Source organism: Scyliorhinus canicula, chromosome 14 (genome assembly GCF_902713615.1).
Source record: "Scyliorhinus canicula chromosome 14, sScyCan1.1, whole genome shotgun sequence".
Classification (NCBI taxonomy): Eukaryota; Metazoa; Chordata; class Chondrichthyes; order Carcharhiniformes; family Scyliorhinidae; genus Scyliorhinus; species Scyliorhinus canicula.
In genome coordinates this window covers 148,615,745-148,642,370 of record NC_052159.1, presented here as the reverse complement: position 1 = coordinate 148,642,370, position 26,626 = coordinate 148,615,745, and the positions used below count along the sequence as shown (strand labels likewise).

At 47.4% G+C, this 26,626-nt stretch overlaps 1 protein-coding gene across 3 annotated transcripts in view; it reads right to left on the bottom strand.

Moving 5' to 3' along the window:
- Nucleotides 1–26,626, bottom strand: part of LOC119977701 (kelch-like protein 1) — a 358,199-nt gene that overhangs the window by 119,995 nt on the left and 211,578 nt on the right. For all 3 annotated transcript variants that reach the window (XM_038818882.1, XM_038818883.1, XM_038818884.1), the window contains one exon: nucleotides 22,474–22,670. In XM_038818882.1, the coding sequence (XP_038674810.1) occupies nucleotides 22,474–22,670 (197 nt within the window). The remainder of the gene's footprint in view (nucleotides 1–22,473; nucleotides 22,671–26,626) is intronic.

The following is a 26,626-nucleotide window of genomic DNA, read 5'->3' as shown; positions in this document are numbered from 1 at the left end:
CTCAGCGGCAGAGGGTATGAACAATGGGAAACCCAGATCACAGTGGTGGAACTGGAAATCCCACCATCAGCCAATGGAACGCTGCCTCTGCCTTCGCAAAGCATGCTGCTGTTGGGGCGTGAGTGGGGGTGAGTAAAATCCCGCCCATTGTGTTTTCTGAGAGAGGGGTTTGGTTGTACTTTGGGCCTCATGTGGTCTGCAGATCACGGATTAGCCCTGGGCCCCAGATAGTTAGTACTCTGAGAAGTTGCAGGAAGCTGAGAGGGTGACGGAAGGTGACTGGTTCTGTACTGGAAGGGTTAGGGCTCAGGAAAACCCTGGGAGCTACTAATGCTGCAGTGTAGCTAGGATACTGGAGTTCAGAGAAATCCCGGGGCAGTGTGCCAACTTAGTTGTGCCAACTAGTGGTCTGCGAAAGAGTTGGAAGGGTGGGCAGCACAGTAGCAGAAGTAGATAGCCCTGTGGCTTCACAGCGCCAGGGTCCCGGTTTCCTCCGGGTGCTCCGGTTTCCTTCCACAGTCCAAAGACGTGGAGGTTAGGTGGATTGGCCATGATGAATTGTCCTTCATGACCAAAAATGTTAGGAGGGGTTATTAGATTACAGGGATAGGGTGAAAGTGAGGGCTTAAGTGTGATTAACTCAATGGGCCGAATGGGCTCCTTCTGCACTGTATGTTCTATGGATGCCAGTAATTTGAGCCCAAGTGCAACTTTGTGAATCCCGTGCAATGCAATCTCAGGAAGAGAGATTGAGCTATCGGGTTGTGACCAACCTTTGAAGTAGTCCGAGTCAGAGTGGCTTTTAAAAGAAGTCGAGAGTCAAAATCCTTCATGAAGGAGACGGAGCTTGAATGAGATTGGTTGGCGCACAGGGGTCACTGAGATGAGGGTTAGTTGCTGGGAAATCTGTTGGGATGTGTTTTGCCCCCATCTGTCATTTAACATGTGCAGTATGGTGTGTTGGATCACAGTACGTCTGTTAAGCCATATCTACCTCATCGTTATTCTGAATGAGCATGAGAGAGATATGGTAGATTGTTTTACTTTTCTGAATTGGTACAGTAAAGTTTATTTTGTTTCTTTGAGGCTTTGTTCTCTAACTGGCTAACTGGGATTTCAAATAAAAACAGAAAATGCTGACAAATTTCAGCAGTTCTGGCAGCATCTGTGGAGAGGGAAAGAGTACCTTCACCCAATTAGTCCAATGTTCTCCTGACTGACCTCTCATTATGCACAAATTTCTAGTCATCAAAAACTCTACTGCCCTTATCCGGCCGTACACCAAGTTCCTGACATCCTTTACACATGCCATAAATGGACCTACAATAATCCCTGTTCGTCATAAATCTCAGATTTAGGGCAGCACGGTGGCAGCGTGGGTTAGCCCTGCAGCATCACGGCGCCGAGGTCCCAGGTTCGATCCTGGCTCTGGGTCACTGTCCGCGTGGAGTTTGCACATTCTCCCCGTGTTTGTGTGTGTTTCGCCCCCACAACCCAAAGATATGCAGGGTTTGGCCACGCTAAATTGCCCCTTAATTGGAAAAATGAATTGGGTACACTAAATGTTTTTTTTTAAATCTCAGATTTAACAAATTTCCTTTGCTGTGCACCGCTCCATGGCCTTGTTAATCAATGACCTACTCCAGTTACTCAACTTTCTCTTGCGACCACCTCTCCATACTCTGCAATCTTCTGAATTTGGTCTCTTGATCTCTCAGCCTTGGTAGCTGTCTCGGCCCCCCTCTCTCGGATGAATTCCTCAAACCCTCTCAACCTCTGTTTTTAATGTTTGGTTCCAAAAACAAAGCCAAATTCAAAAATAAAAAAATCTGCATTTCATTGCGTTTGGAAGGTGGTCAGAAAAAAATAAGGACAGAAGAAAGTGGAGCAAGACCATCGATCCACTTCACCACTGAATAAGATCATGGCAGACCTGACCAAGGCCTCAACTCCTATTTCCTGCCTGTTCCCCATAAACTTGATTTTCCTATCTAACTGTCTGTCTCGGCCTTGAATATATTCAATATATTTTATTTTTGAATCCAATTTTGTGAAAAAGTGGGATATGGGAGTCAGTAACGTGCTTAAATCCTGGAGTGGATTCGAAAGCATCACCGTATAAATTTAAGCATAGAGTGCTGTTAAGCTACAAAAATTGTACTGTGGCATGTTGCAAATATCAGGCTTTCACTGCAGCTTGAACAGCATTAAATTATGTATGCCAGTAGTCTAATCTCATCAAGTGAATTTGTTATTGTTCAGATATGTGCCAATCCTCCATGATTAAAGGGAATTAATTAATTAATTAACATTCCAAATCGTGTAAATAAAAATGTTTTTCTTCCCACAGGGATCAAATGTTGCCAATCTCAATAAATTGCTTTATTTGATGGAAAGTGGTTGGTGATTTAATAACACTCCAAAATATCATTGCAATAGTCACAACCGGGATGAGCCCAATCGGGCATATCTACCCATCATATTTTGGCTCCGAGCAAGTGGCACCGGGGCTTTGTACGGTGAGCTTTCACCTCAGGAAGCTAGTCTTGAATCAACGGAATGACAATCCTCGCTGGCTGCCGGCTGCAAGAGTTCTAAGTGAAATGAAATTGGACGAGAAGTTACCTCTAGCTGTGAATTCACAGGAGACAACCACCCTTAATGCACCAGAAACACGTCAAACTCACTTAGAGAGGCAGTAAGAATGATTGATAAGGCAAGTGGAAAGATTCAATACTAGCACAGTGGAAAGTGCTCCTCTCAGATGGGGACCAATTAAGGCAAATTGTCTGACCTGTGCAGAGGAGATTTTACTATGCGCCTGGCCTCCACTACATATATCAGCTGTGTGTCCCAGTCACACCCCTGGTCCTGTGATAGGCACAGCTTTTACAGTTAAAACCATAATGCACTGCTATTCACCCGAAATGTAATTAGGGGGTGAAAAATCAACGACCCTTATTACACCCTCCCCAGTTTCCCCTTCGCTGAAGACTAACCTCACCTCCATTAAGTATAACCTTGTTTTTTGGGGGAAATAATCTTTGGTGATCGCCGTTGATGTGTGGGAGGCACCTGCTGCATGTTATTTTTCAACTTCCATGCTCAACAGTTCAACTGTCCCGAGATAAGACACACAAAATGTCCCTGTTGTCAACTGATTCCAGATAAAAGGTTTTATTTCATCAAGGCTACGAACGATTGTGTGATTAATCAAAGGAAATTTGAATGTGGCATTTGAAGTTTCCAGAAGTGTAGCCTATAAGATCGAATAGGCCTTACATAAAACTAATAAAAATGGAACACAGAAATCCATTTGATGTTATTAACAAAAAAAACTGAAGTACTAGGCATGCCACTTCATGTTGAAATACTGAGTGACTTCCTATGTTTGTTATTGAGATTTCCAGCAATCATTTTTCCCCCTGTTTACCGTTGTAAGATTTATATTTTGCACCACAGAAGTTACAGGATTTGTTTGAACAGGAAGGACTTGTAAAATAATTTAGCATAAGCAGTTTTCTAATGTGGAATGAGGTGTTGTTTCCATTTCTCTGCACTGTGCTGGGGGAGTTTTTAAATATAATGCTGAGGCATTAAATATTCATTGCTCCAAATTCATCAGCACTGTGTTGAAACATTCAGGTTTAAAATATGAATTAGAGAAGCAAATGAGCATCCTCAGAAGTGTAAGAAAGATTTAAGATATTAAAAACTTAATGATGAAGTGCCTTTCTCCATTGGCATCATTTGGTATTTCATTAGCATGTTTTAGCTCCAGATGCTTGTCCGGTTTCTATCCAAGGATGTGAATTGGACAACACCTGTAGTTCCTCTGAGTGAATTCAAAATATCACACAAATAATAAATGTGAACATAAATAGTCATCATTAAAACTACAAAGCAAAGCAAGATAAAAGCATTTCCCTCTGGATGCTGCCAGACCTGCTGGGCTTTCTCCATTTCCTCTGTTTTTGATTAAAAGAGCAAATGTAGGAAACTTTGAGAAGTTTATTATCGAGCGGTATTCTTCCGCCTCGCCCATCGCACGAACGCCACAGGCGGGACGCGGAATATGGAGAAGTCCGTTGACCTCGGGCGGGATTCTCCTGTCACCGGGCAGACGCGGCCGGAGAATCCCGGCTATTGTCTCCTCTGGTTTACTCAGCTTGACGCACCCCCCCCCCCCCCATCTTGAGAAGCAGCTCTCTTCACACAAGTGATCCTCATTCTCGCACGATTCTGAACGTGAGTTTGGGAGGGGAAGCTCAACTGGGATAAAGGGACAACTTGGATAAACTTCAAACTAAGTCCGTTGTCGGGCACGTTTGGCAGGGTGTTTCACGGCAGCTGCATCGTCGACAAACATCCTGTTGTCCAATAGTTGACGATTTTTTGGCAAAAGGAAATTTCTCGCCGCCAAGGCTGCATTTAGAGTGACGAGTGATTTCCTGCTAAGGAGCTGATCCCGCCAGCAGGTACGGCCGTCTGCAGATCGGGGGTGTCATTTTTATTGGAAGCCCCGATCTTGCTGCCCGTTGCCCCCCCTAGGCCCACACTCCTGCTTTATCGAACTTCCCTTCACCCCCCCCCCCCCCCACAACCTTGACCCCCTGGGCCAACCCCTAACAGCGCCAACCTGGCACCTGGCCTGGAATTCTGGCAGTGCCCTGGAAACCTGGCAGTGCCACCTTGGCACTCTGGCAATGTCAGGGTGGCACTGCTGGGGTGCCCAGCTGGCACTGCCAGGATTCTAGGCTGGCAGTGCCAAAGTGCCCAGGTGTCAGGTGGAGTGCCGCCAGTGTACTACCCTGTCCTGTCCCCGACCACATGGAGGTCTCCAGTGGCCTGAGCGACCCCCACACGTGCTGTTACATCTGGTCCATGTTTGTGTGGACCAGTACTAAATGGCGCCCTGGCGAGGGCTCCCAGCGTGGCCATTGAGCCTTGGCATGGGGTAAATCCGGGTCCGGGTATTTAAATGATCCATTCGGCTCATTTAAATGTGCAGCAAGGGCGAGAACCAGATCGCTCGGGGCGGAGCAAGTCGGGTGACTGAAGATCGGTGCGGCACTGAGCCCAATTTGGGGCTCTCGCACAGTTCACCCGTTGCGGCTCGCTTGGCGACGGGCACAACAGAGTCACTGATTCGCACCCAAAGAGGGGTCACAACCCTAACCTCATCTACGGCAATGTGTGAAAAGTAAACCAAAACTTAATACAGCGCCTTTCACGTCCTCAGGATGTGTCAAAGTTCTTTACAGCTGACAATTGTTTTTTGGTGTGCAGTCAATGTAGGAAACGTAACCAATTTGTACACAGCAAGCTCCCACATGTGATAATGACCAGATAATCTGTTGGTTCACAAAATACATAATTGTCAGGACACTGGGGCAGGGGGTCCTCTGTTCTCTTTTGTACCACACCGCGAGACTTTCAATGACAGCACCAAGGCCTGTTATGAAGTTGGAATGGTTACATTGGGCTTTGTGGAGTTCGGGACACTTTAAAAATGGCAGCCTGGAATGCGATTCCAGAATTCTTGTTCCCATTCCCAGAGAGTTCTGAATTTCACCAGGGATTTTTAAGGGTGCGGGTGGTTTCAATCATGAGTCCACAGCCTACATTCCCAACCTGGCCAGCTTCATTGCGGTCCTGTGGACCCTCATGCCCCCCATGTCAAGGGACATCGCTCAACTAACCCCAATGTCATCCTTGCCGATTCATCCACTACACACTGTATAGAACCAATGAACTCTCTGGTGACAATAAAGTGTGTTTAAATAAATTTTAAAAACTCTCACATATTTTGAATGCTCTCAGGTATTTTCAGTAGTAACATTGAATCTTCTCCTATTATAGCACTCTTTGGAGTGGAACGAAATGGCATCCCTCTTACAAAAGTTCAGGCTGATGCACACGTCTTTTCAACATTATTGGCTAGATGTATTATCCTGTTCAATAGGAAGAAGTCTGTTTGCCCTCTTTTTCTAATTGGATATGTGACCTTATACAGTATCTCAAACCTGAGAAAATGAAGTACATTATAAGAGGCTCCACAGCTCTTGACTTTCATGCAACTGATACTAATTAGTTTGTATATATTCCATCATGTGAAACTATACCTGTCCTGTGATTCTTTATTATATTCTTATTTATTCTTATTTATTTGGAGGGCTGGGGGGTGGGGGTGGGGGGGGGGGGGGGGTTCTTTCATCTTTTTTCTCTTTTTTCTTCCTTTCTTTTCCCTCCTCCTCTTTTTCTTTCTTTTTTCTTTCTCTTAGAAAAGAGGGGAAAAAAATCCAAAAAAGTCTTTCATTGATAACTTTCCATTTAAAGAAACTCCTTTTTATGATTGGCTCACTAAAATGTGAATCATCCAGACCATTAAGCAGAAACTGCAAGCTCTTGAAACCTCTTCACCATGCATAAATACACATTGTGCAATTGACAGAAGAGATCAGAGAGCCAGAGTTATCAATAAAGATTTGTATGGGAGCTTCAACAGTCCAATGGATATCTGGGCCTCATCCAAGCCTCATTATGTATTCTTGGCTAAGAACCCAGGCTTCCATTAGAATACTTTCTATTTCACTGCTGGTTGACATAAGCATTAAAGCTAGTGGATTGCTTCAACAACCTATTATTTTCAAAACGGCGGGTGGAGGGAATTGGGAGATTTAAGTTCACAGTTTTGTTGAAAACTCCAAGTGGTTATTAAGAGATTAGTTGTCTTTGATGTGTGGGTATGAATACAAATGTTCAGTTTTATAATGGATTCAGAACCTGAAGGAAATGTTCTTTTTTCTGATGGATTAACAATTATAAGAATTTTTAAAAATAATAGAATTTACAGTGCAGAAGGAGGCCATTCGGCCCATCGAGTCTGCACCGGCTCTTGGAAAGAGCACCCTACCCAAGGTCAACACCTCCACCCTATCCCCATAACCCAGTAACCCCACCCAACACTAAGGGCAATTTTGGACACTAAGGGCAATTTATCATGGCCAATCCACCTAACCTGCACATCTTTGGACTGTGGGAGGAAACCGGAGCACCCGGAGGAAACCCATGCACACACTGGGAGGATGTGCAGACTCCGCACAGACAGTGACCCAAGCCAGGAATCTAACCTGGGACCCTGGGGCTGTGAAGCAATTGTGCTATCCACAATGCTACCGTGCTGCCCATTTTGAATATCATCAAGAAGATTTTTTTTAATTTTAAAAGTCTGAGGGTGGTATTTTCCCATAATTTGTCAGAAAATCAGGCTCTTATTGGAAACCAGTGTCCATCACTCCTGATGCACAGCCAAGTTTTCAGCCCAGATTTTCTGGCATTCTGACAACCAGCATGCGGATTTAGTTCATACCATCGGTTTGATGGAGTGGGGCTGATTGAGCTGGCAAGGCTGGTTCCATGGGGATTGGGGTACCATCTTCAAAGGACATCCTGGTCATCGGGGGATCTCATCTCATGGCACAGTCATCGGGGCTCTCTCCCCCCTCCACAGCCATCACTCACTGCTGCAGTATTGCCAGCGCCCTTTCCTCAGTGCCAGGTGCCCCCCCAACCCCCCACAATGCCCGCTTCCATCCAGGCTTGCACGTTTCTGCCGTCAGTGGCTGCTCCTCCCAACACTGCCAAGTCCCCCCCTTCAAAGGTTTTGGATTTCTCCCCGTCCACCATACGTAACGGGAACACCTCCCGGCATTGGACTCCCCAGAGGGCTGCCGCTGGCACTGCCCCCTGGCACAGTTTGACACAACAAAGTCTCCTCAGGCTGGGACTGTCAGGTTGGCAATCTGTGCTGCGGCTGTGACAGGGAATGTCCCTCTCTCTGTCTCCCCCCCCCCCCCCCCCAACAACCCAGACCCTACACCGTTTCCTGCACTCTCAGAGCTGCTGTGAATCTCACCCATGTGACGCTTTTTTCAATGTTCCATGGGGGGGGGGGGGGGCATGAGGCAGGAGGCCCCATAATAGTATTGAAATGTATTTAAATGTATTTCAGTTGGCATAGGGTCCATTAGGACCATGGGGGTGCATAGTAGGTTGGCATGATAGGCATGAGTGGGGGTGTGTGCCCCCCCCCATTAACATCCAAAGATTCAGGGCACTTTAACCCAATCCGGTTTGCAAAGAATCCTTCCAACTCTGGGCTACTGACACGGAAGTGAGACCTTGGGTGAGTTTCAAGCTGAATTGAAGGAGGATAAAGAGATGTTTGAGGTTTAGGGAGAGTTATTAAACTCTCTAAGAAAAAAATGCTACAGTTATCCTTTCCAATTTAAATGTGGATGGGCTTTTTGAATGCATTAAAATCTCACACATACTATCATACCCCATCCTGCGGCCATCTCGAATTGCTCTGCAGCTAATGAGATTTCTTTTTGAAATGCACTATGTTGGTAATTGTACATATTATTAGTACTTATTGAAATCTAAAGAACCAGACGTTAAGTGAAAATATTCTGCAAGAGTCAAACTATTTGGACATTTCAAGCTTCCCTGCAAATTGGCAATCTGCTTGGGTTTCCTCCGGGTGCTCTGGTTTCTTCCCACAGTCCAAAGATGTGCAGGTTAGGTGGATTGGCGACGCTAAATTGCTCATAGTGTCCAAAGTTTAGGTGGGGTTACTGGGCTACGGGGAGAGGGTGGAGATGTGGCCTTAAGTTGGGTGCTCTTTTGAGGGCCGGTGTACGCTCGATGGGCCGAACGGTCTCCTTCTGCACTGTACATTCTACGACCTACGATCTATGAACATTTGTCAAGATAGCGGCCACAAAAATGGCTTTCCTCATATCGCAACCTCTTCTAAAGGCCATCGCAGGAGTCCATCTTTCATTGTGTTTGTAAAACAGGAGCAATTATTTATTTCTGTTGAAACAAGTCAAATCGCCGTGAACTTTGAGGAAAATCTTTACATGGCAGAGTTGCCCCTGACTTCTGTTTTCTATTTGTTAGTCAACTGTTCTGGTTTTGAAGTGCTGTGTCTCGCGTTTCACGCACATTCACCGACAATAAGGGTTCATGGCCTGAATGAATTGAGTCAGGCTGGGATGGAGACAAAGCATCAATCACATATGCAGCAGATGGAGAAATCAGTCAAAACATGCCTGAAGTTTAGGATTTTATTTTAAAGGTAAAAAAACATCAGGTTAACCAAAGTCAGGTCAATTCTAAGTTAAATATTTATCCTGAGCTTCCCTTAATAAGAAAAACCTAGCTGCTCTGATAATAAAGGAAATGTAAACAGAGCGAAATTGAAGGTAGGAAGTATTTGGTGCTCTTTTTTGCCAAGTTTTCAGTCTGCAGGAAGCTATAAGAAACTGTAATTGTACACTGCAACACCTCGATGACCTTGCATATTTCTATTTCCCAGGCCGTGATATAATTCATAGGCGTTGCCATAGAATACCGTTCAGGTAGAACCGCAACAGTGCTACAGCCAGATGTGACAGTGCAAATCTGGCAGCATAACGTTTTTGGGGCACCATGTTCACTTCTTAACTCACCTCGGTGGACTTAAAACATCTTCATTCCTGTTTCCTGAAACCGGAGGGTTTTCTGGGTAAATTAGTCTCAAACATACAACGGGCTTACCTACTGAGGGCACGGATGCTTTTGCCCTTATTCTTTTAGATGATTTACAATGTGTGTTGAGTATGAAGCGGGATCTTCAAAAAGCACGGTAGTATGGTTGAATTTGGGTAATTTAGTCATGGGTAAAAGGGGTGGTCTGCACATCTGCTTTCATTCCTCATTTTTGATAAATGTATCAACCAGTTCTTTACTGAATAAATCCCATGTATGTAGTGTGTGTGGGGGGGGGGTTGTCCATCAAATCCCTCAGATGGCCTTCCCATCGGCCTTCAGCCCAACCTGACCTCTGCCCAAATTTAAAATGGGACAGAGACAGATGAGGCCTGAGCCGACCTGCCAACCCTTTCCCCACTTGAGGTCTTTAGTTGGCCAATTAGTGACCACTTAAAGGCCGTTTCCCTCTCCGGCCTCAGTTTTCTGCCTGGCAGGAGGTGTTCAGCAGCAGGGGTAATCCCAGAAACGTGACCCCCACTTAAGAGCCTCGGGTGAGAAATCGGAGTGGGGGAATGGAGGGGAGCCGGTGGTGCTCGACACTGGCGCTGCTAGGGTGAGAGTGCTGTCAGTCAGTCAGAGTGGCGAGCAGCTCTCTGAGGCATGGCTTCCTCCTCAGTGAGGGGTGCAAGTACAATCTCCAACCAACTAGTGCTGCCTGGAGCATTAAGTGTATTTGGGGCAACCATTTTCCCACCAGCAGCTTGTGTGTTGGTCTTGGAGAATCCACCCTTCAGAAAACTGAATTATTTGCTCTGCAACATGAACACTGCACTGCTATGCCCTTAACAAATGCATTTAGCAAATGTTACATGTCCATCTTCTGCTAAATAAATTTGCTTCATGATTTGAGCCTTGTGATGCTCTATTATTTGTTCCAGCTAGGATCAATAGATCGAATGGTGTCCCAAATTGCAACTTGCATTTATATGGCATCTTTGATGTCAAAAAATGTCTCAAGGTGCTTCACAGGAGTGATATCAAACAGAATTACTTTCAGTAGTGAAAGCAAATAATTAATCAGAAGGTTGCTTATTCACAGCACCGCACTGAAACCTTCCACACGCAGATATCAAGGTGATCTGGAAGGTGTAGAAAATGATCTAAAATACATAGCATGGAAAATAGGAAGAGAAAAGAATAGGAAACACTCACATCTCAAGCCATAAAGCTGCCACCAGTGACACTGGTGTTGCCTGCAGTCCCAACCAGCTGTTGGAAAGATTGATTTATGAGCGTTTTTCACAATGCTCTTGGGGCTCAAAGGATTAAATTATCAGGACAGATTGCGCAGATGACACTTGTATATCCTTGCCGATGGAAGATTAAGGGGGGGGATCTAATTGAGATACTCAAGATGATTGAAGCAATCGATGGGGCAGAGAGTGAGAAAGTATGGGCGGGATTCTCCGGTCGCAGACGCTGAAATCGTGTTCGCCGATTGACCGGAGGATCAACGTTGGCTCCAAAATCGGGGACAGCGCCGCTTTCACGATGCTCCGCCCCCTCCAAAGCAGCGTACTCTAGGGGTACACTGCACGGCGTATCGACAGCCCACCCCCGATGCTCCTCCGCCTCCGACCTGCCGAGTTTCCGACGGCGTCAGTCGCATGTGCTATTTCTTTGTCAGGAACTTGACATGGCGGCTGCGGACTCAGTCCAGTGCCGCCACTGTCGGGGGAGAGGCATGGGGGGACTTTGGCAGAGGCTGGGGGCCACTGTTAGGGAGCAGCCCGGGTGTCGCACGCCTAGCCAAAAGGGGAGCACTATTTGGCAGGCCGGATCAGCGCGCGGCCGGCACCAAGTTGCACGGCGTGGCCGCTGCAGGTTGCCGTTGTGCGCCTGCGTGGCCACGGACTCAGCAGTTCTCCGCCTGTATCGGCAGCTTAAGCCGGGTGCTTTGTGTTGCCTGCCTGCTAGCCCCCGGCCAAACGGAGGATCGGTGGCCGTTTAGCACCGATTTATCGGTCGTAAAACACCACCGTTCCCACACCGGCATCAGGACATAGCCTGAGAATCGGAGAATCCAGCCCTCTAGGTGGAATTCTCCAAATTTGGGACAAAGGGGCGGGAATGTGGAACGTTTCCCGCTGTGAAGGTCGGGGAGGAAGCACAGCAAATCTTCTTGCCCCGGCGTTAAAAATGCAGCCGTGTGTTTCCCGCCACCTTCACTGGCAGGCACGCAGACACAGCGAGAATGTGCAAACTCCATACAGACAGTGACCCAGAACCAGGATCGAACCTGGGACCTCGGCGCCATGAGGCAGCAATGGTAATCACTGTGCCACCGTGCTGCCCGAGAGTGTTCCCTATTTCTGTGCTGTTTAACTAACTGGAGAACGGGGTTTTCTTTTTACCACGGTTTTCTTTCACCTCCCAACCTCTGGTATTGCATATAGAGGTGAGACTGATTAACAATCTCAATAGCTTTCTCGAGGGGTAGATCTTCCTTGGCTATCAGCTTGTCTGAGAGTGCATCATCCACTACTCCAACAACTACTATATCCATGATAAACTCAGAATTTAGGGCTCCTTCAGCAATCCTGTACAGATCGTTAATAAATGAGTCAACAGGATTTCAAATTTTAAATTTAGTTCTTTTGAGGATTTTGTTACTTCGTAAAACAAACATTGAATGATTTTAGTTCTGCTTCAAATGTGACAAATCATTTGTTTATTGCTCATTTGGCAATAATGTCGTCCGCTATTGAGCCTTTAGAATAAAGCAGCATGTTAACTTCTGTCTGAGCTGCCATCTTTTTGCCCAGGCCTGAAAATAAAATCGCTTTTTTTGAAGCAACCATATATCTAAGAAATCTTTTTCTAATGTCCACAATTATGTGATTGATTTGCCCCCCTGCATAAGTCCAAGTTGACCTGGAAGAGTGGATTTCTGGATCATGATTAAAAAAATTTTGAAATGTAGGTTCAGCTTTAAGAAGTTGCTGAAATTAAAGATGGCGTCACTGTTGATTTGAAGACTAAGGGTTTCCCCACACTTTCTAGTTTTGGTGGGTTCCTGGTGTAATAGTGTTTGCGCTCAGTCTTGAGAAACGTTTAAACAATGTTGGCTTGAATTGACCAGCTGCCATGCTTCAGGGACAGGGGGCAGGGAGCACAGTGGTTAACACAGCGGCCTCACAGTGCCAGGGGCCCAGGTTCAATTCCGGCCTCGGGTTACTGTCTGTGCAGAGTTTGCACGTTCTCTTCGTAACTGCATGGGATTCCACAGGGTGTTCCGGTTTCCTCCCACTGTCCAATGATGTGCAGGTTAGGAGAATTGGCCATGTTAAATTGTCCCTTAGTGCCCAAAGATTAGGTGGGATTATGGGGTGTATGGAAAGGGCAGGGGGAGTGGGCATTGGTAAGACCCTTTCAGAGGGTCAGTGTAGACACTATGGGTCGAATGGCCTTCTTCTGTCGTGTAACGATTCTAGGATTCTACAAAAAGCATTGGGCGCGATTCTCCGCTCCCCACGCCGGGTGGGAGAATAGCGGGAGCGCCGGGCGAATCACAACACACCACCTTGGCATCCCCCACGATTATCCCACCCCCCCAAAAATGGCGTGTCGCAGAATCGCCGGTCGCCGTTTTTCATGACAACCGCCGATTCTCCGGCAGGGATGGGCCGAGTGGCCTGACGAACGCCAACCACACCTGGTCGCTGCCGGCGTGAACATCGCGCGACAGGTAAGTGTGGGGTCTGTGGGGGGGGCGAAGAGAAGAACGAGCACCATGGGCGTGCTCGGGAGGTGACTGGCCCGCGATCGGTGACCACCGATCGTCGGGCCGGCGTCTCTAAGAGAAGCACTCTTTCCCCTCCGCCGCCCCGCAAGATCAAGCCGCCATATCTTGCGGGGCAGCGGAGGGGAAGACGGCCAACCTGCGCATGCGCGGCTGACGTCACTTAGGCGCTGCCATCATGTCATTCTCGGCGCGCCACTTTGACGCAAGCGTCAAGGCCCGGCGGCCGAGTTTCTCGCAACGCTGCTCCTAGCCCCCTGGGGGTGGGGGGGGGGGGGGGGGGGGGGTTGAATAGGGTGTGAGGAGAGGCCTCCGACGCCGTCGTGAAACTCGGCCGAGTTCACGACGGCTTTCCCGATGCCGCGCAGCATCGGAGAATCACACCCATTGAATCCTTGTGCGAAATTCTCCAACCCCAGCAGGGTCGGGGAATCACCTGGGGGCACCTAAAATCCCGCCCCCGCCGTGGCAGAGATTCTCAGCCACCCGGGAAATGGCGGCGGCGGAATCTCACCACTCCGATCGGAGAGGCCCCTGCGGTGATTCTCCGGCCTGGATGGGCCGAAGCCCCGCCGCTGGGAGGCCTCTCCCGCCGCCGAGGTTTAAACCACCTCTGGAACGGCAGGCTCAGCGGCGCGAGCAGGCCCCCGGGGTCCTGGGGGGGCGGGGGGCGATCGAATCCCGGGGGGTGCCCCCACGGTGGCCTGGCCCGCGATCGGTGCCCCCCCCTCAGAGTCCGGGCCAGTGCCCTGGCTGCACTAGTTTCTTCTGCGTCCGCCATGCCCTCCGCCATGGCAAAGCGGAAGAGAACCCCACATCGCCCATGTGCCGGCAGTGACGTCAGCGGCCAGCTGCCACTGACGTCACTGCCGGCGCACGCGCGGACCGGCGAAAGCCTTTCAGCCAGCCCCGCTGCCGGGGGCGCCGGTTTTTTGCGCCGGTCTTCTGGTGGCAACCGCTCCGGCGCAGGGCTGGCCCCCAAAGGTGGGGAGAATTCCCCACCTTTGGGGAGGCGCGACCCCTGAGTGGTTGGCGCCACCCCCCTACTCCGGCACCCTCCGTCACGCCGGGTAGGGGAGAGTGCCGCCCCAGAACTTAGCTAGTCTTTAAAGCTGAATCCGCAGTTGAAATTCTTTTGAGTTAACAAATTAATTATTTTTGTCCCTTTTTGGAGAAAGGTCAGATTTTAGTGTTCAGTGTTTATGCGCTGACGCAGGGCTCTGGTTTCTCTTATGAAGTTTTTAAACTGCAATTTCTGAACATTGAGCTATTTAAAAGTTGCTCAGGACTTGTTTTAGCCCAGAATTTAAAAGTTTTAGCTCAGCCCTGCTCAGTCTGCTGACTCTGCACCCTGGCAATTGAAGCTGGACTTCAATGAGGTCCTATGGAGTCTTCTGGTGCAGTATAATTTTTTTAATTTCTTCCTTCAGCTTACAAGCCTTTCTTTGGAGCCTTTCCCTGGCCACTTTCCTCTGTGCATCAGCTTTACAAGCTATTCTTCAGGTCAGAATGCTTCTTCGAATATTTCTTCTCTCTTGCAGAATTTTACTATTTCTCTACATTTTTTTTTTGCAAGGAATTGGTTTTTCCTGTTTACTGTCCCCAAGTTATAATGAAATGAAATGAAAATGAAATGAATAGGATGTTGGTGATCATTTGATAGGTCTTAATGAAGCCTTTTATCTTAAGTAGGTTAGCTATATGATTTCATTAACTACAACATGTATGTACATATGGACTGAACCTGGTTCATTTTTTGGGTTACCCCCCTGGCCCATAAATCCACCAGCCAGCTTGAAAACCGAGGCAGGGTGGGAAATGGCCCTTAAGACGTCAATAACTGGCCACCTAAGGGCCTCAACTGCAGCAAGGATAAAGGGCTTAGCCCATCCCAACATAAAACTGCAGAGAGACTGTGGCGGGCAGGAATCTGCTGGGAAGGCCATCTGAAAATTTTTTCACTATCCAGTCCTCCAGCCCTGTCTACTAACCCACTCACAGGGGAATGCAAAAGGCTGCCCTAGTTCATTGCATAGCATGAATGTTGAGATAGGAAGGAATTACAGAAAGCATTGTTCAGCATCTTGCATCAGTGTTGGTAACCCTTGCAATCAACCGGGCAGTTTGTCTATCCTTTTTTTTAATTAAGCCATTCTCATTTCCTCACATTCAATTCTTATCTCCTTTGACCATCATTACTTATTCATGGATGCTAATACTTTTTTTGCACTGGTCTGTTCATTAGCATATGAAATGAGATTCACCAATATTTAAGGTATTGAGTCTCAATACATTTTATGGTATTAATAAATTCAGCAATATCTCCGCTGAACAGCTGGGGCATTTTCAATTTCTATTTTTCATTACGTTTTATGGATTGTGCCAGAAATTTCTATATTGATATTTTTTGCACCATGAAAAGCTATTCCAGAAAAGTACAGTACATTAAAATTATGCTTTATTGCTGATACATTTTTCACTGTACGATGCCTCAGAACAGCGCAGCTGATGTTTTAATGTTAGGTGAGATTTACTGGTCATCTTGAGTACTTCAGTTCCTTAGTGTCCGCATACCCACACCATTTAGTATTTGGTTTCAGTCTCTTACTCAGATTGGGGTGGATTTTAATATTTTAGTTCTGCTAATGAAATATCGATACAATCCATGGAAGATTGTTCCAACAATTGTTTAAATCTTCGGCTTACCTTGAAAATTTGACGTTAGGATTTCTATTCACTGCTAAGTCTTGGCTTGAAGCAGACCCCGTCAGGGGAAATTGAAAATCTGAGTGCAAGAACAGTTCTCTACAAAGGGGAAAGCTGTCCTTGACCTGAGACTGGATATTTGCCTTTTATTTCTGTGGCCAGAAAGCATCTAGATATTCATGAAGTACAAACACTTGCACTTCGTGAAGGTCTTAAGGTGGATATGAAGAGCTTCCATGCATCAATCATCAAACTCAAGAAAAGTCCGCTCGCTGCGATTCAGTTGGTAGCACCCCCACCTCAGAGTTAGAAGGTTGTCAGTTGAAGTCTTCGTCTTCTGAGGCAGCCCCTCAGGATTGGGGATGACTTGCTTTCATTCCGGTTCGATGCATTCTGAAAAGACTGATAAATCCAATGCACAATGTGCAGACTCCACCAAATGAATGGTAGGCAGTGCGTGAAAGGTCGGGTTGAGCTTTTCGGGGGTTTGGGCGCTCTCTCCGAGACCTCAACTCACCTTTGGGTGCTCCCCAAGAACTCTGTCGATGTGTTCAACACCTTGCCGTTTTACTTGGTCACAATAAGCCCATGTATCGGTGGAGATGTTTGCCACTTTTGGGATGCTTTGAGGACATCCTTACAGGGACTGCGCTGCCCTCCTGGAAATTTTCTACTGCAATCCAGTTCCGAGTTTCTTCAGGAATCTGGTGAATTGCATCCAAAGGACACATTCCATCCACTGGAGCTGGTTTTGAATAATTAGCCTCTCGATACTGGGAATACTGGCTTTGGAGAAGATGCTGCTGTTGTACAGCCTTTCTTGCCGTTGGATTTGGAGGGTCCTGTGAGGGCACTGCCCGTGGTTCATCTCCAGTGCTTTCCGATGCCTGCTGCAGATTGCTAAGCGTCTGAAGCATATACAGCACCACTGCGACCACCACAGCCTGGCAAACCATGGCACTAGTCTCAGCTTTGGGATCCTGCTCCTCAATTACTCATCTCCTCAGTCGGAATAAGGCCGCCCTGGCACATCGAAGACAAGGATGAATTTTGTAAATTATGTCTGCCTTCATCCTGAGGAGGTTCCCAAGATATGAAAAATGGTCCACATACTCCAAGGTCCTCTGCAGCTAATTTGTATTCGCCAAGCTCTCACAAACATCACTATGGCAATGATCACATCATCGATTTTTGAATGACATTGGTGAGGGATAAATATTGGTTTGGAAAGTCCAAGCATGTGCAGGTTAGGTGGATTGGCCACTCTAAAATACCTCTAAGTGTCCAAAGGTTAGATGGGGTTATGGGGTTCTAGGGATAGGGAGGGGGAGTGATCCTAGGTAGAGAGTTCTTTCGGAGGGTCGCTGCAGACACAATCGGCTGAATGGCCGCCCCTCTGCATGGTAAACCACAGGGACTGGTTCAGCTCACTGGGCTAAATCGCTGGCTTTTAAAGCAGACCAAGCAGGCCAGCAGCACGGTTCGATTCCCGTACCAGCCTCCCGGACAGGCGCCGGAATGTGGCGACTAGGGGCTTTTCACAGTAACTTCATTGAAGCCTACTTGTGACAATAAGCGATTTTCATTTCAAGGTCTTGAAGTACCTCTCCAGAGACATGAGCACAAAATTTCAGCTGGCACGCCAGTAAATTTCTGAGTCAGTGCTGCACTGGATGGAGGTGCGATCTTTTGGTTGAAACACTAAACCTGTTCACCTTCCCAAGTGGACGTAAAAGATCCCGTGGCACAATTTTAAAGAAAAGCAGGGAGTTCACTCCAGTTTCATAGAATCATTGAATTCCCACCATGCAGAGGGGCGGCCATTCAACCGGTTGTGCCTGCAGCGACCCTCCGAAAGAACACTCTACCTAGGATCACTCCCCCTCCCTATCCCGAAAACCCCATAACCCCATCTAACCTTTGGACACTTAGAGGTATTTTGGAGTGGCCAATGCACCTAACCTGCACATGCTTGGACTTTCCAAACCAATATTTATCCCTCACCAATGTCATTCAAAAATCGATGATGTGATCATTGCCACAGTGATGTTTGTGAGAGCTTGGCGAATACAAATTAGCTGCAGAGGTCTTTATGATATCTTGTGGAAGGCGATATATAAATTTCAGTCTATTTCTTTTGGAATATGCCACATTTCGGCATATTTGTAAATAAGAGTGTTGGAATGCATATTCAATGGCCTGAATATTTTTTCTGATGGCCTTTCTTTGCGTTGTGAGGGAAACGCATGCCCCGCAGACTCTGACTGCCCTGTAGCTATTTCATTGCTTGAATGAGCTTCAATTGGTTTCAGGCAGAAATTCCTCATTTCACTCGGGGCGGGGCGGGGGGGGGGGGGGGGGGGGGGGGGGTCACGCTTTTGACAGCTGCCGGGCAATCTGATGTGTGAGCCTAAGTCCTGGGACTGGACTGAAAGGTAAGGATATGATCTAATGGAAAAAAAGAGCTCATTTTGGGTGGGATTAAAGAGGTTCACAAGCGCCAGGAAGGACCCCACTATCTAGCGACACTCAGTTTTTGTTTGGACCTCTACGGGGAATGCCCCACTGAGGCTGCTCACAGTCACATTGGCTGCACTGAGGACCTCCTTTATGCAGGAAGAGCTCGGGCCGCCATTTCCCCGATCTCACGACACCCCGACACGATCCCTGAACCCCCGCCCAATGCCTCAACTCACTTAATGGGTGGTCCTCGAGCTCCCTGTACCCCATATACAGGCAGGGCACCCTCGGGCCAGACTCACGGTGTGGGCAGGAGAATGCCACCTGGGCACCTTGGCACTGTCAGCCTGGAACCCTGGCAGTGCCCCTGCCAACCTGGAGGTGTTGCCTGGGAAGCCTGGATGGCACTTCCAGGGTTCCAAGGTGGAAGTGCCAGGGTGTTAGGCTGGCAGTGCCAAAGTGCCCAGAGGCTGACCACTTGGAGTTCTCTAATCCCCCCACGCCCAAGTGCCAATCCACCGTATCCCTGTTGTGGGGACCAGTGCTAAACGGCACCTGGCTGGATATCTTCGGCTAAGGCCAGTAGATCCCGGGAGATGGTTCGACCTGGCATTGGCAGAATTTTTTTTTATAAATGTTTTTTATTGAGTTTTCGTATTTTATATATGACAAATTACAAATTATTAGAGAGAAATAAAAAGAAAACACAAAAATTTAACATGAATATTTACAGGTAAGCATCTTCATAACAACAATTGTGGCCGCCCCCTTTAGCCGGCATACATATTTTACATTCCCCAATATGGCCGAGGCACATGTTTATAGGCATTTATTTATAGTTTGGTTTTGGGCCTTGGCTTGCCAGCAAACCCCCATAACGAACCCGTAACCCCCCCCCCCCCGGCTACCCTCCCCCGATTCCCGTCCATTTTCCCCTGATTCTTGGCCACCCGACTATTCTTCCTCATGTACGTTGGCCACAAACAGGTCCCGGAACAGTTGCATGAATGGCTCCCACGTTCTGTGGAAGCCGTCGTCCGACCCTCGGATGGCGAATTTGATTTTCTCCATTTGGAGAGATTCCGAGAGGTCGGACAGCCAGTCTGCAGCTCTGGGCGATGCTGCTGACCGCCAGCCAAACAGGATTCTACGGCGGGCGATCAGGGAGGCAAAGGCAAGGGCGTCCGCCCTCCTCCCCAGGAATAGATCTGGCTGGTCTGAAACCCCGAAGACCGCCACTATCGGGCATGGCTCCACCCTCACTCCCACCACTTTGGACATAGCCTCGAAGAAGGCTGTCCAGTACTCCACAAGTCTGGGGCAAGACCAGAACATGTGGGCGTGGTTGGCCGGGCCTCTTTGGCACCGCTCACATCTGTCCTCCACCTCCGGGAAGAACCTACTCATACGGTTTCTCGTTAAGTGGGCTCTATGTACCACTTTTAGTTGCGTCAGGCTGAGCCTTGCGCAATGTGGAGGTGGAGTTGACCCTATGCAGTGCTTCGTTCCAGAGTCCCCACCCTATCTCCATCCCCAGGTCGTCCTCCCATTTCCTTCTTGTTGCGTCCAGTACGGTGTCGTCCCTATCTACCAGTTGGCCATGCATGTCACTACAGTTCCCTTTCTCTAGGATACTTGCGTCCAGTAGGTCTTCCAGTAGTGTCTGTCGTGGCGGTTGTGGGTACGTCCTTGTCTCCTTTCGTAGGAAGTTTTTGAGCTGCAGGTACCGTAGCTCGTTCCCCCCAGCTAGCTGAAAGCATTGGCAGAATTAAGTGAGCTTTCAAACTCACTTCACTCTGCAAGTCTTGGCCCTGCCCATTGTGGGCTAGATATAATTCGCGATATCTCGCGAGATCTCGTTAGATCTCATTCGGCGTAACGACCACCGGGGATCCCAGAAGAGGTCGTTCCTGGGATCTATCAACCACGGGACCCTGGGTTTAGTGGTTCTAGGGTAGGAGGGTAGTGAAGGCCTTGGGGTGGGGGTGTGGGGGGGGGGGGGGAGTGGTGGTCGGAAAGTAGGTGATTAGAGTGTCAGGGGTGAGGCAATGGGATGGAAAGACGTTCCGTGGTCATTAAACATCAAGGGCTGTGGGTGCTTGAAGTCAAAAGCGTGGTTTTGAAGGAGGCGCCCAGCCCCCCTCTCCATCTGAGGCCCAAGGCCGTTCATTTTGGGGCTTCCCCCATGCCAGGTATATGCACCCACCAGCCTAAAATGCAGTTGCATGGGAAATGGCTCCTAAGTGGCCCCATACTGGCCACCTCAGAACCTCAATTGGGACAAGGGCAGGTTGCTGGTCCAAGGCCTTGCTCGCCCCAACCTAGAAACACTGCGAAATCGGGGTGAGCGGGAACCCAGGAATCCAGAGGCAGTTCAATTTCATGCCTCACCGTCCACTTGGTCTCAATGCTCACTGGCGGGTGAACGTGAATTTCAGGCTAATGCGTCGATGTGACATTTCCAAAGCATTAAAATATACTCCGCAGAGTCTTACTAAAGAGTTTGATAATGTGTGTTATTAAGTCTAAATCCAACAGTGCTTGTAACCTGCCCATGATGACTGATAACAAAGCCGGTGTCTTAGGAAATTGCATTTGATTTTTATTCGGCCAGAAGTACGCAGCAGTCCACTCAAAATCACTAATGATTAGAAAGAAATGAATCTCTGTTAAGACAGTTGAGTTATGAGACCATGAGAGATCATGTAGTACAGATACTGAATGGAGAAAACAATGGCAACATTCTCTCCTTGGCTAAAACAATCCAAATCCAATTGAATGGGTTTTAATATTGTTTATGCCATGGTGCCAACTTTTGTGAAATAACAAAATGCTTTGCCAAATACTTTTTTTTCTGAAATCATTCTTCTCCCTTACTTTTAAGACTGCACTCAGTCCCAACTAAAATATGATTTCACGGACTCCAGTCATCAGAATCTCAGACAAGAAGTATTGTTTTATTGTAATAGTCTTTATTATTGTCACAAGTAGGCTCACGTTAACACTGCAATGAAGTTACTGTAAAAATCCCCTAGTTGCCACACTATGGCACCTGTACACTGAGGGAGAATTCAGAATGTCCAAATTACCTAACAGCACGTCTTTCGGGACTTGTGGGAGGAAACCAGAGCACCTGGAGGAAACCCACGCAGAAACGGGGAAAATGTGCAGACTCCGCACAGACAGCGACCCAAGCCGGGAATCGAACCTGAGATCCTGGTGCTGTGAAACAACAGTGAGAACCATTGTGCCACTCAGGGACTTTGCTGGATAACAGGACCCATACTCAGGGGGCTGGACCCTACTGCAATGCAGTTACCAGTGAGATTGGCTATGATCAATTTAGTTCAATATAGGTATGAGTATCACAAGCAGGACATTTGCAACATGGATGATTCCAGCATTAAATTCACAAACCTGCAGAGCTATCGGGGAACTAAAATTGTGACACTCGTAATTCTGATCTATCAAGAAGAGAGACAAAAAAAAACACATTTTCCATTGACGCACTGCCGATCCACTGTCAAAACTAGTTAAAAAAATAATTTCAAAAGCACAAAGAATGCTCTCAACCACATAAACCTCCAAAACCTCAGGGGCCAAAATATGAAATGTAATTCACACAACCACAGAAGGGAGCCATTCGGCCCATTGATGCTGTGCTGGCCCTTTGACAGAGCATTAAAATTAGTCACACTCCCTTGCACCTTCACCGACCCTCTGGACAATGTCGAGAACGGGAGTCAGCAGACTCACCATAGAACTGTCCGCCTGTTGATCCTGTAAAATTTACCCGTGCAAAATGTAGCCCAAGAGCGCAAGGTTTACATTTCTGGTCGGAATGGGCACATTAGGCTGAAAACTGACAACATTCACAAAGTCCAGGCACGTAGAACAATGTACATGCGGGGGCAAAGAAGTGATGCAAGATGGTGATTGAAATAAAACATCTCTTGTCACCTTACCATAGTGTAGCTGTGAGCCACCTTCATTAATTCCGTGCAGCCCTGAGCATCAGCAAATGCACGGATACCCAGGCAGTTTGATGGATGGAGCAGTTTCATTAGGAAATGGCAGCACACCTCCACCACTTGGGAGAGTTGTAGCAGGCAGGCAGCTGCTAAGAGATTCTCGATTGTCTCCTCCTTTAACTCAAGGCAGCCTGAAAACAAATGCATTCCCAAAACACGCTGTGACAAATATACTCTCAAGAGTGACACGATACACAAAAGATTTTCAAAAGAGAATTTTTTTTGCGCAATGTTCGCAGTGGCACATTTTGCCTGTCAATAACAATGGAAAACATTTAAAAGCAGATTTGAACGGTTTGTATGCAAGTTACATGCTAAAGAGACAAATGACTTTATTCTGAAATGTTCAACAAACCTTTCTTGGGAAATCGTTGAAATGAAAGTGCTGGCATGCATTAGATAATGGCAATACGGATGATAGACATCTGCTTCCCTCCCCTTCATTGCTCATCTAAGTTTTTGCAAACAGCATCATTCGAACACCACTAACTAAACATTAAAATAACCTCATTCAGAAAACAAAATGAATACTTCTTGATCATGCAAGTGCGTAATGGATGAGCTGATGTATAATGAGAACAATGACAGAACCAATCCTTAACAATCAAGCTCTATGATTTCAACTTCAGGGCTTTGATCTGTGGATGGAGTCAATCCGAGCGATGCTGATTGAAGGAGGTACCAGCCCCTCCACCTGATGCAGGGGCACTGTTGACAACATTTAAAAGGCATTTGGACATATACCTGGATAGGAAAGGTTTAGAAGGATACGGGCCAAATGGAGGCAAATGGAGTTGGCTTAGATGGGCTTTTTGGTTGGTATGGACAAGTTTGGACTGAATCGCCTGTCTCCGTGCCATAGATTCTACGATTCTATGAAGGAAGGGCTTGTTTAATAAATTCAGTGTGAATCGCATTAATCTTTTTAAGCTTCTCTATTTTTCCAACAGGTGCGTGAGCCAACAATTATTGCCCATCTCTAATTGGCCTGGGGACATCAAGAGTTAACCGCATATTTTGGGCTGGAGTCACGTGTAAATCAGAGAAGCTAGCGGCAGCAGATTTTCCCTCCCTGAAGGTTATTTAGTTTTACAACAGAACATTCATGACCTTTTTTCTTGAAAGGCATCCCACAATTTACCAGATTTACTGACTTCAATTTCACAACTTTCCCTGTGTGGGATTTGAACTCCCTACCAATTAGCTGCCAGCCTCTTACCGTAATCATTGCACTTCTATATGAGCGGTGGCACATGAATATTTTAAAGACAGTTTGTTCGGAAACTGCATGAATTTATCTATTCCGATTCAATTTTTCTTTTCACTTTGCCTTCAATAAAATGTTCCTTTTCAAGATGCGTTGAAAACATTTTGAGCTGAAATAAATGCAGTAGTCTCCTCCATTGTCAAACTGTTGCAGGATCAAACCAGCACTGGGATAGGGAGGGAGTTCAAATCCCACACAGGGAAAGTTGTGAAATTGAAGCAAGTAAATCTGGTAAACCAGCACTGGGATAGCAATGCTTTGCTCTGAATGGGTTATTTCTTCCCAACGTTGCTTAATGAGGAGAGGTTAATATTTTCACCTGGCCAGTGGACAGCGTGGTGAACTGTCCTTCCTCCACTCCCAATCACAGTATCACGGAATTGTTACAGTGCAGAAGGAGGCCATTCAGCCCATCATGTCTGCACCAGCTCTCCAAATGAGCGTTATGTCTTAGTGCGATTTCCCTGTCTTTTTCCCCATACCCTTGTACATTGTTTCTATTCAAGTAATCATCGAATGCCCTCTTGAATGCCTCGATTCAACCTACCTCCGCACTTCCAGGCAGTGAATTCCAGACCCCAACCATTGGTTGTGTGAAAAGGATTTTTTCCTCACACCACGTTTGCTTCTTTTTCAAATCACCTTAAATCTGTGCCTCTCACTCTTGATTCTTTTATGGGCGGGAACAGTTTCTCCCTGTCTACTCTGTCCAGCCCCTCATGATTTTGAACATCTCTATCAAGTCTCCTTTCCACCTTGTTCTCTGTGAGGAGAACAATTCCAACCTCTCCAATCGATCCTCATGACTGAAGTTTCTTACCCCGGAACCATTTTCTAAACCTTTTTTTGCACCCTCTCTCCAATGTGTTCACATCCTTCCTCGGCGTGATGCCGAGAACTGTGCAGAACACTCCAGCTGAACTCTGACTAGTATCTCGGGGTGAATTCTCTGCCAGCGGAATTCTCCGTTACGCCGGCAGGGCACCCCCGCCCCCGTGTTCCCCGGCAGCGTGGAGTGGCCACAATGGGAAATCCCATTGGCCAGTAGTGGGAAGAAAGAATTCCGCTGCCAGTGACGGCGCGGCGCCGATAGACAGATGGCCGGGAGGCAGAGAATTCAACCCCTTGTATAAGTTCAACTTACCCTCCTTGCTCTTGCACTCTATGCCCCTATTAAAACAGCTCAGAGTACTATAAGCTTTATTAACAGCGCTCTCCACCTGTCCTGCCAACTTCAATGACCTTGGCAAATATACACCCAGGTCCCTCTGCTCCTCCACCCCGAAAAAAATTTGACCCCTTATTTTATATTGTCTCTCATGTTCTTCCTGGTGAACACATCATCTCACACTTCTCTGCATCAAAATGTATCTGCCTGTCTGTGTACTCCCCAGCCATGTGTCCATCGGCGGCTAAGTGCCGGCTGAAACAAAGTATCCACGGGCGTTTTATGACCCCAAAATCAGTGCCGAAACCTCACCGATTCCAGAACTGGTTAGGGGCTAGCAGCAATGCCGGGTGAAACTCTCGGCTCCCGTGCCAAAATCAACCGGAGAATGGCCGGGAAGCTGGCCGCGCATGCTCAAGGCGACGACCTGCAGTGGTCACGCATCTTACATGGCGCCGGCCATGCACGGCCCCGACACGCTAAATGAGACCCTCACAGGCCTCCCCCTGGCCAACCCCCACCAGTCCCTCCAGCCCTCGCGGAAGCCTCCTCAGCCAGCGGCATGGATCCCGACCGAGGGTGGCGGCGCAGGACACAGCCCACAGATGCCAAGCCTGGCTCCCGACTGCTCAGACCACACGTCAACTGCGCAGTCGGAAACGCGGCCCATCGGGGGCGGAGCATCGGGGGAGGACCTTCCGATGACACCATTTTGGAGGGGGCGGAGACTCAAAAACCGGCGTCAAACCGGTGCCACCCCCGATTTGTGCGTCGGAAGAGATTCTCTGCCCGATCGCCGATTATCAGCGTCGGGCAACAGAGAATTCCGCCTCGGAGGTGAATTGCCAGGAAACAATTTTCAGTATCCCTTGCCATGCAAATGTATGTGTGGTGATGAATACGAGGGGTTCCAGAGGGAATCCCGCTACCAGGATCCCCGCATTTTTGAGTGGGTGACCTGATAGGGAGGTCCGGCTGCTGTTCCCACCCCCCCCCCCGCATCGCGAAGCAGCCCCCACCCAGGAATTCCTGGCTCCCCCTTCTCCACAATATTGGGGTGACCACCGTAATAGGAATGGAAGACCACAGTTCTGATGAATGTCTTAAAATGCGGGACTAATGCCAATGGAGAAGAGAAAGCACGTGGAAGATTTAGTAGAGGATTTCAAAACTTTTAAGCGTTTTTATGGAGTGATAAGAAGTAAAAAAAAAAACCTCTGTCTGACGGGACGAATTGACCAACAATCATCAAATTAAAATTAACAGTAAAAGAATGAGGAGAGAGGTGAGGCAAAAATTCTCAATATAAAGAAATATAGAATGTTTTGAGGCAACTTTTCAGGGGGAAATCGATAAATATTTGAAAAGGAGAAAATACAAGACTATGGTGGGGGGATGGGCCATGTAATTTATTATGAGTTTCTTCATGGCCGTGAGGGCCAAAATTGTTGTGTACTCCTATGTCTCCAAAAGTATTCAAAATGTTGTCGAAAGTTGGTGCTTCAACTTCCCCAACAATATCTATTTTTGTATATATTCTATAATCTAGATTGCCTGACACACAAGTGTTATGAATAGTTATTCATCCAGGAATTTGAACGATATGAACTACCTTGGAGATAACAGGACTCCACTATACATTTGCTGTGAAA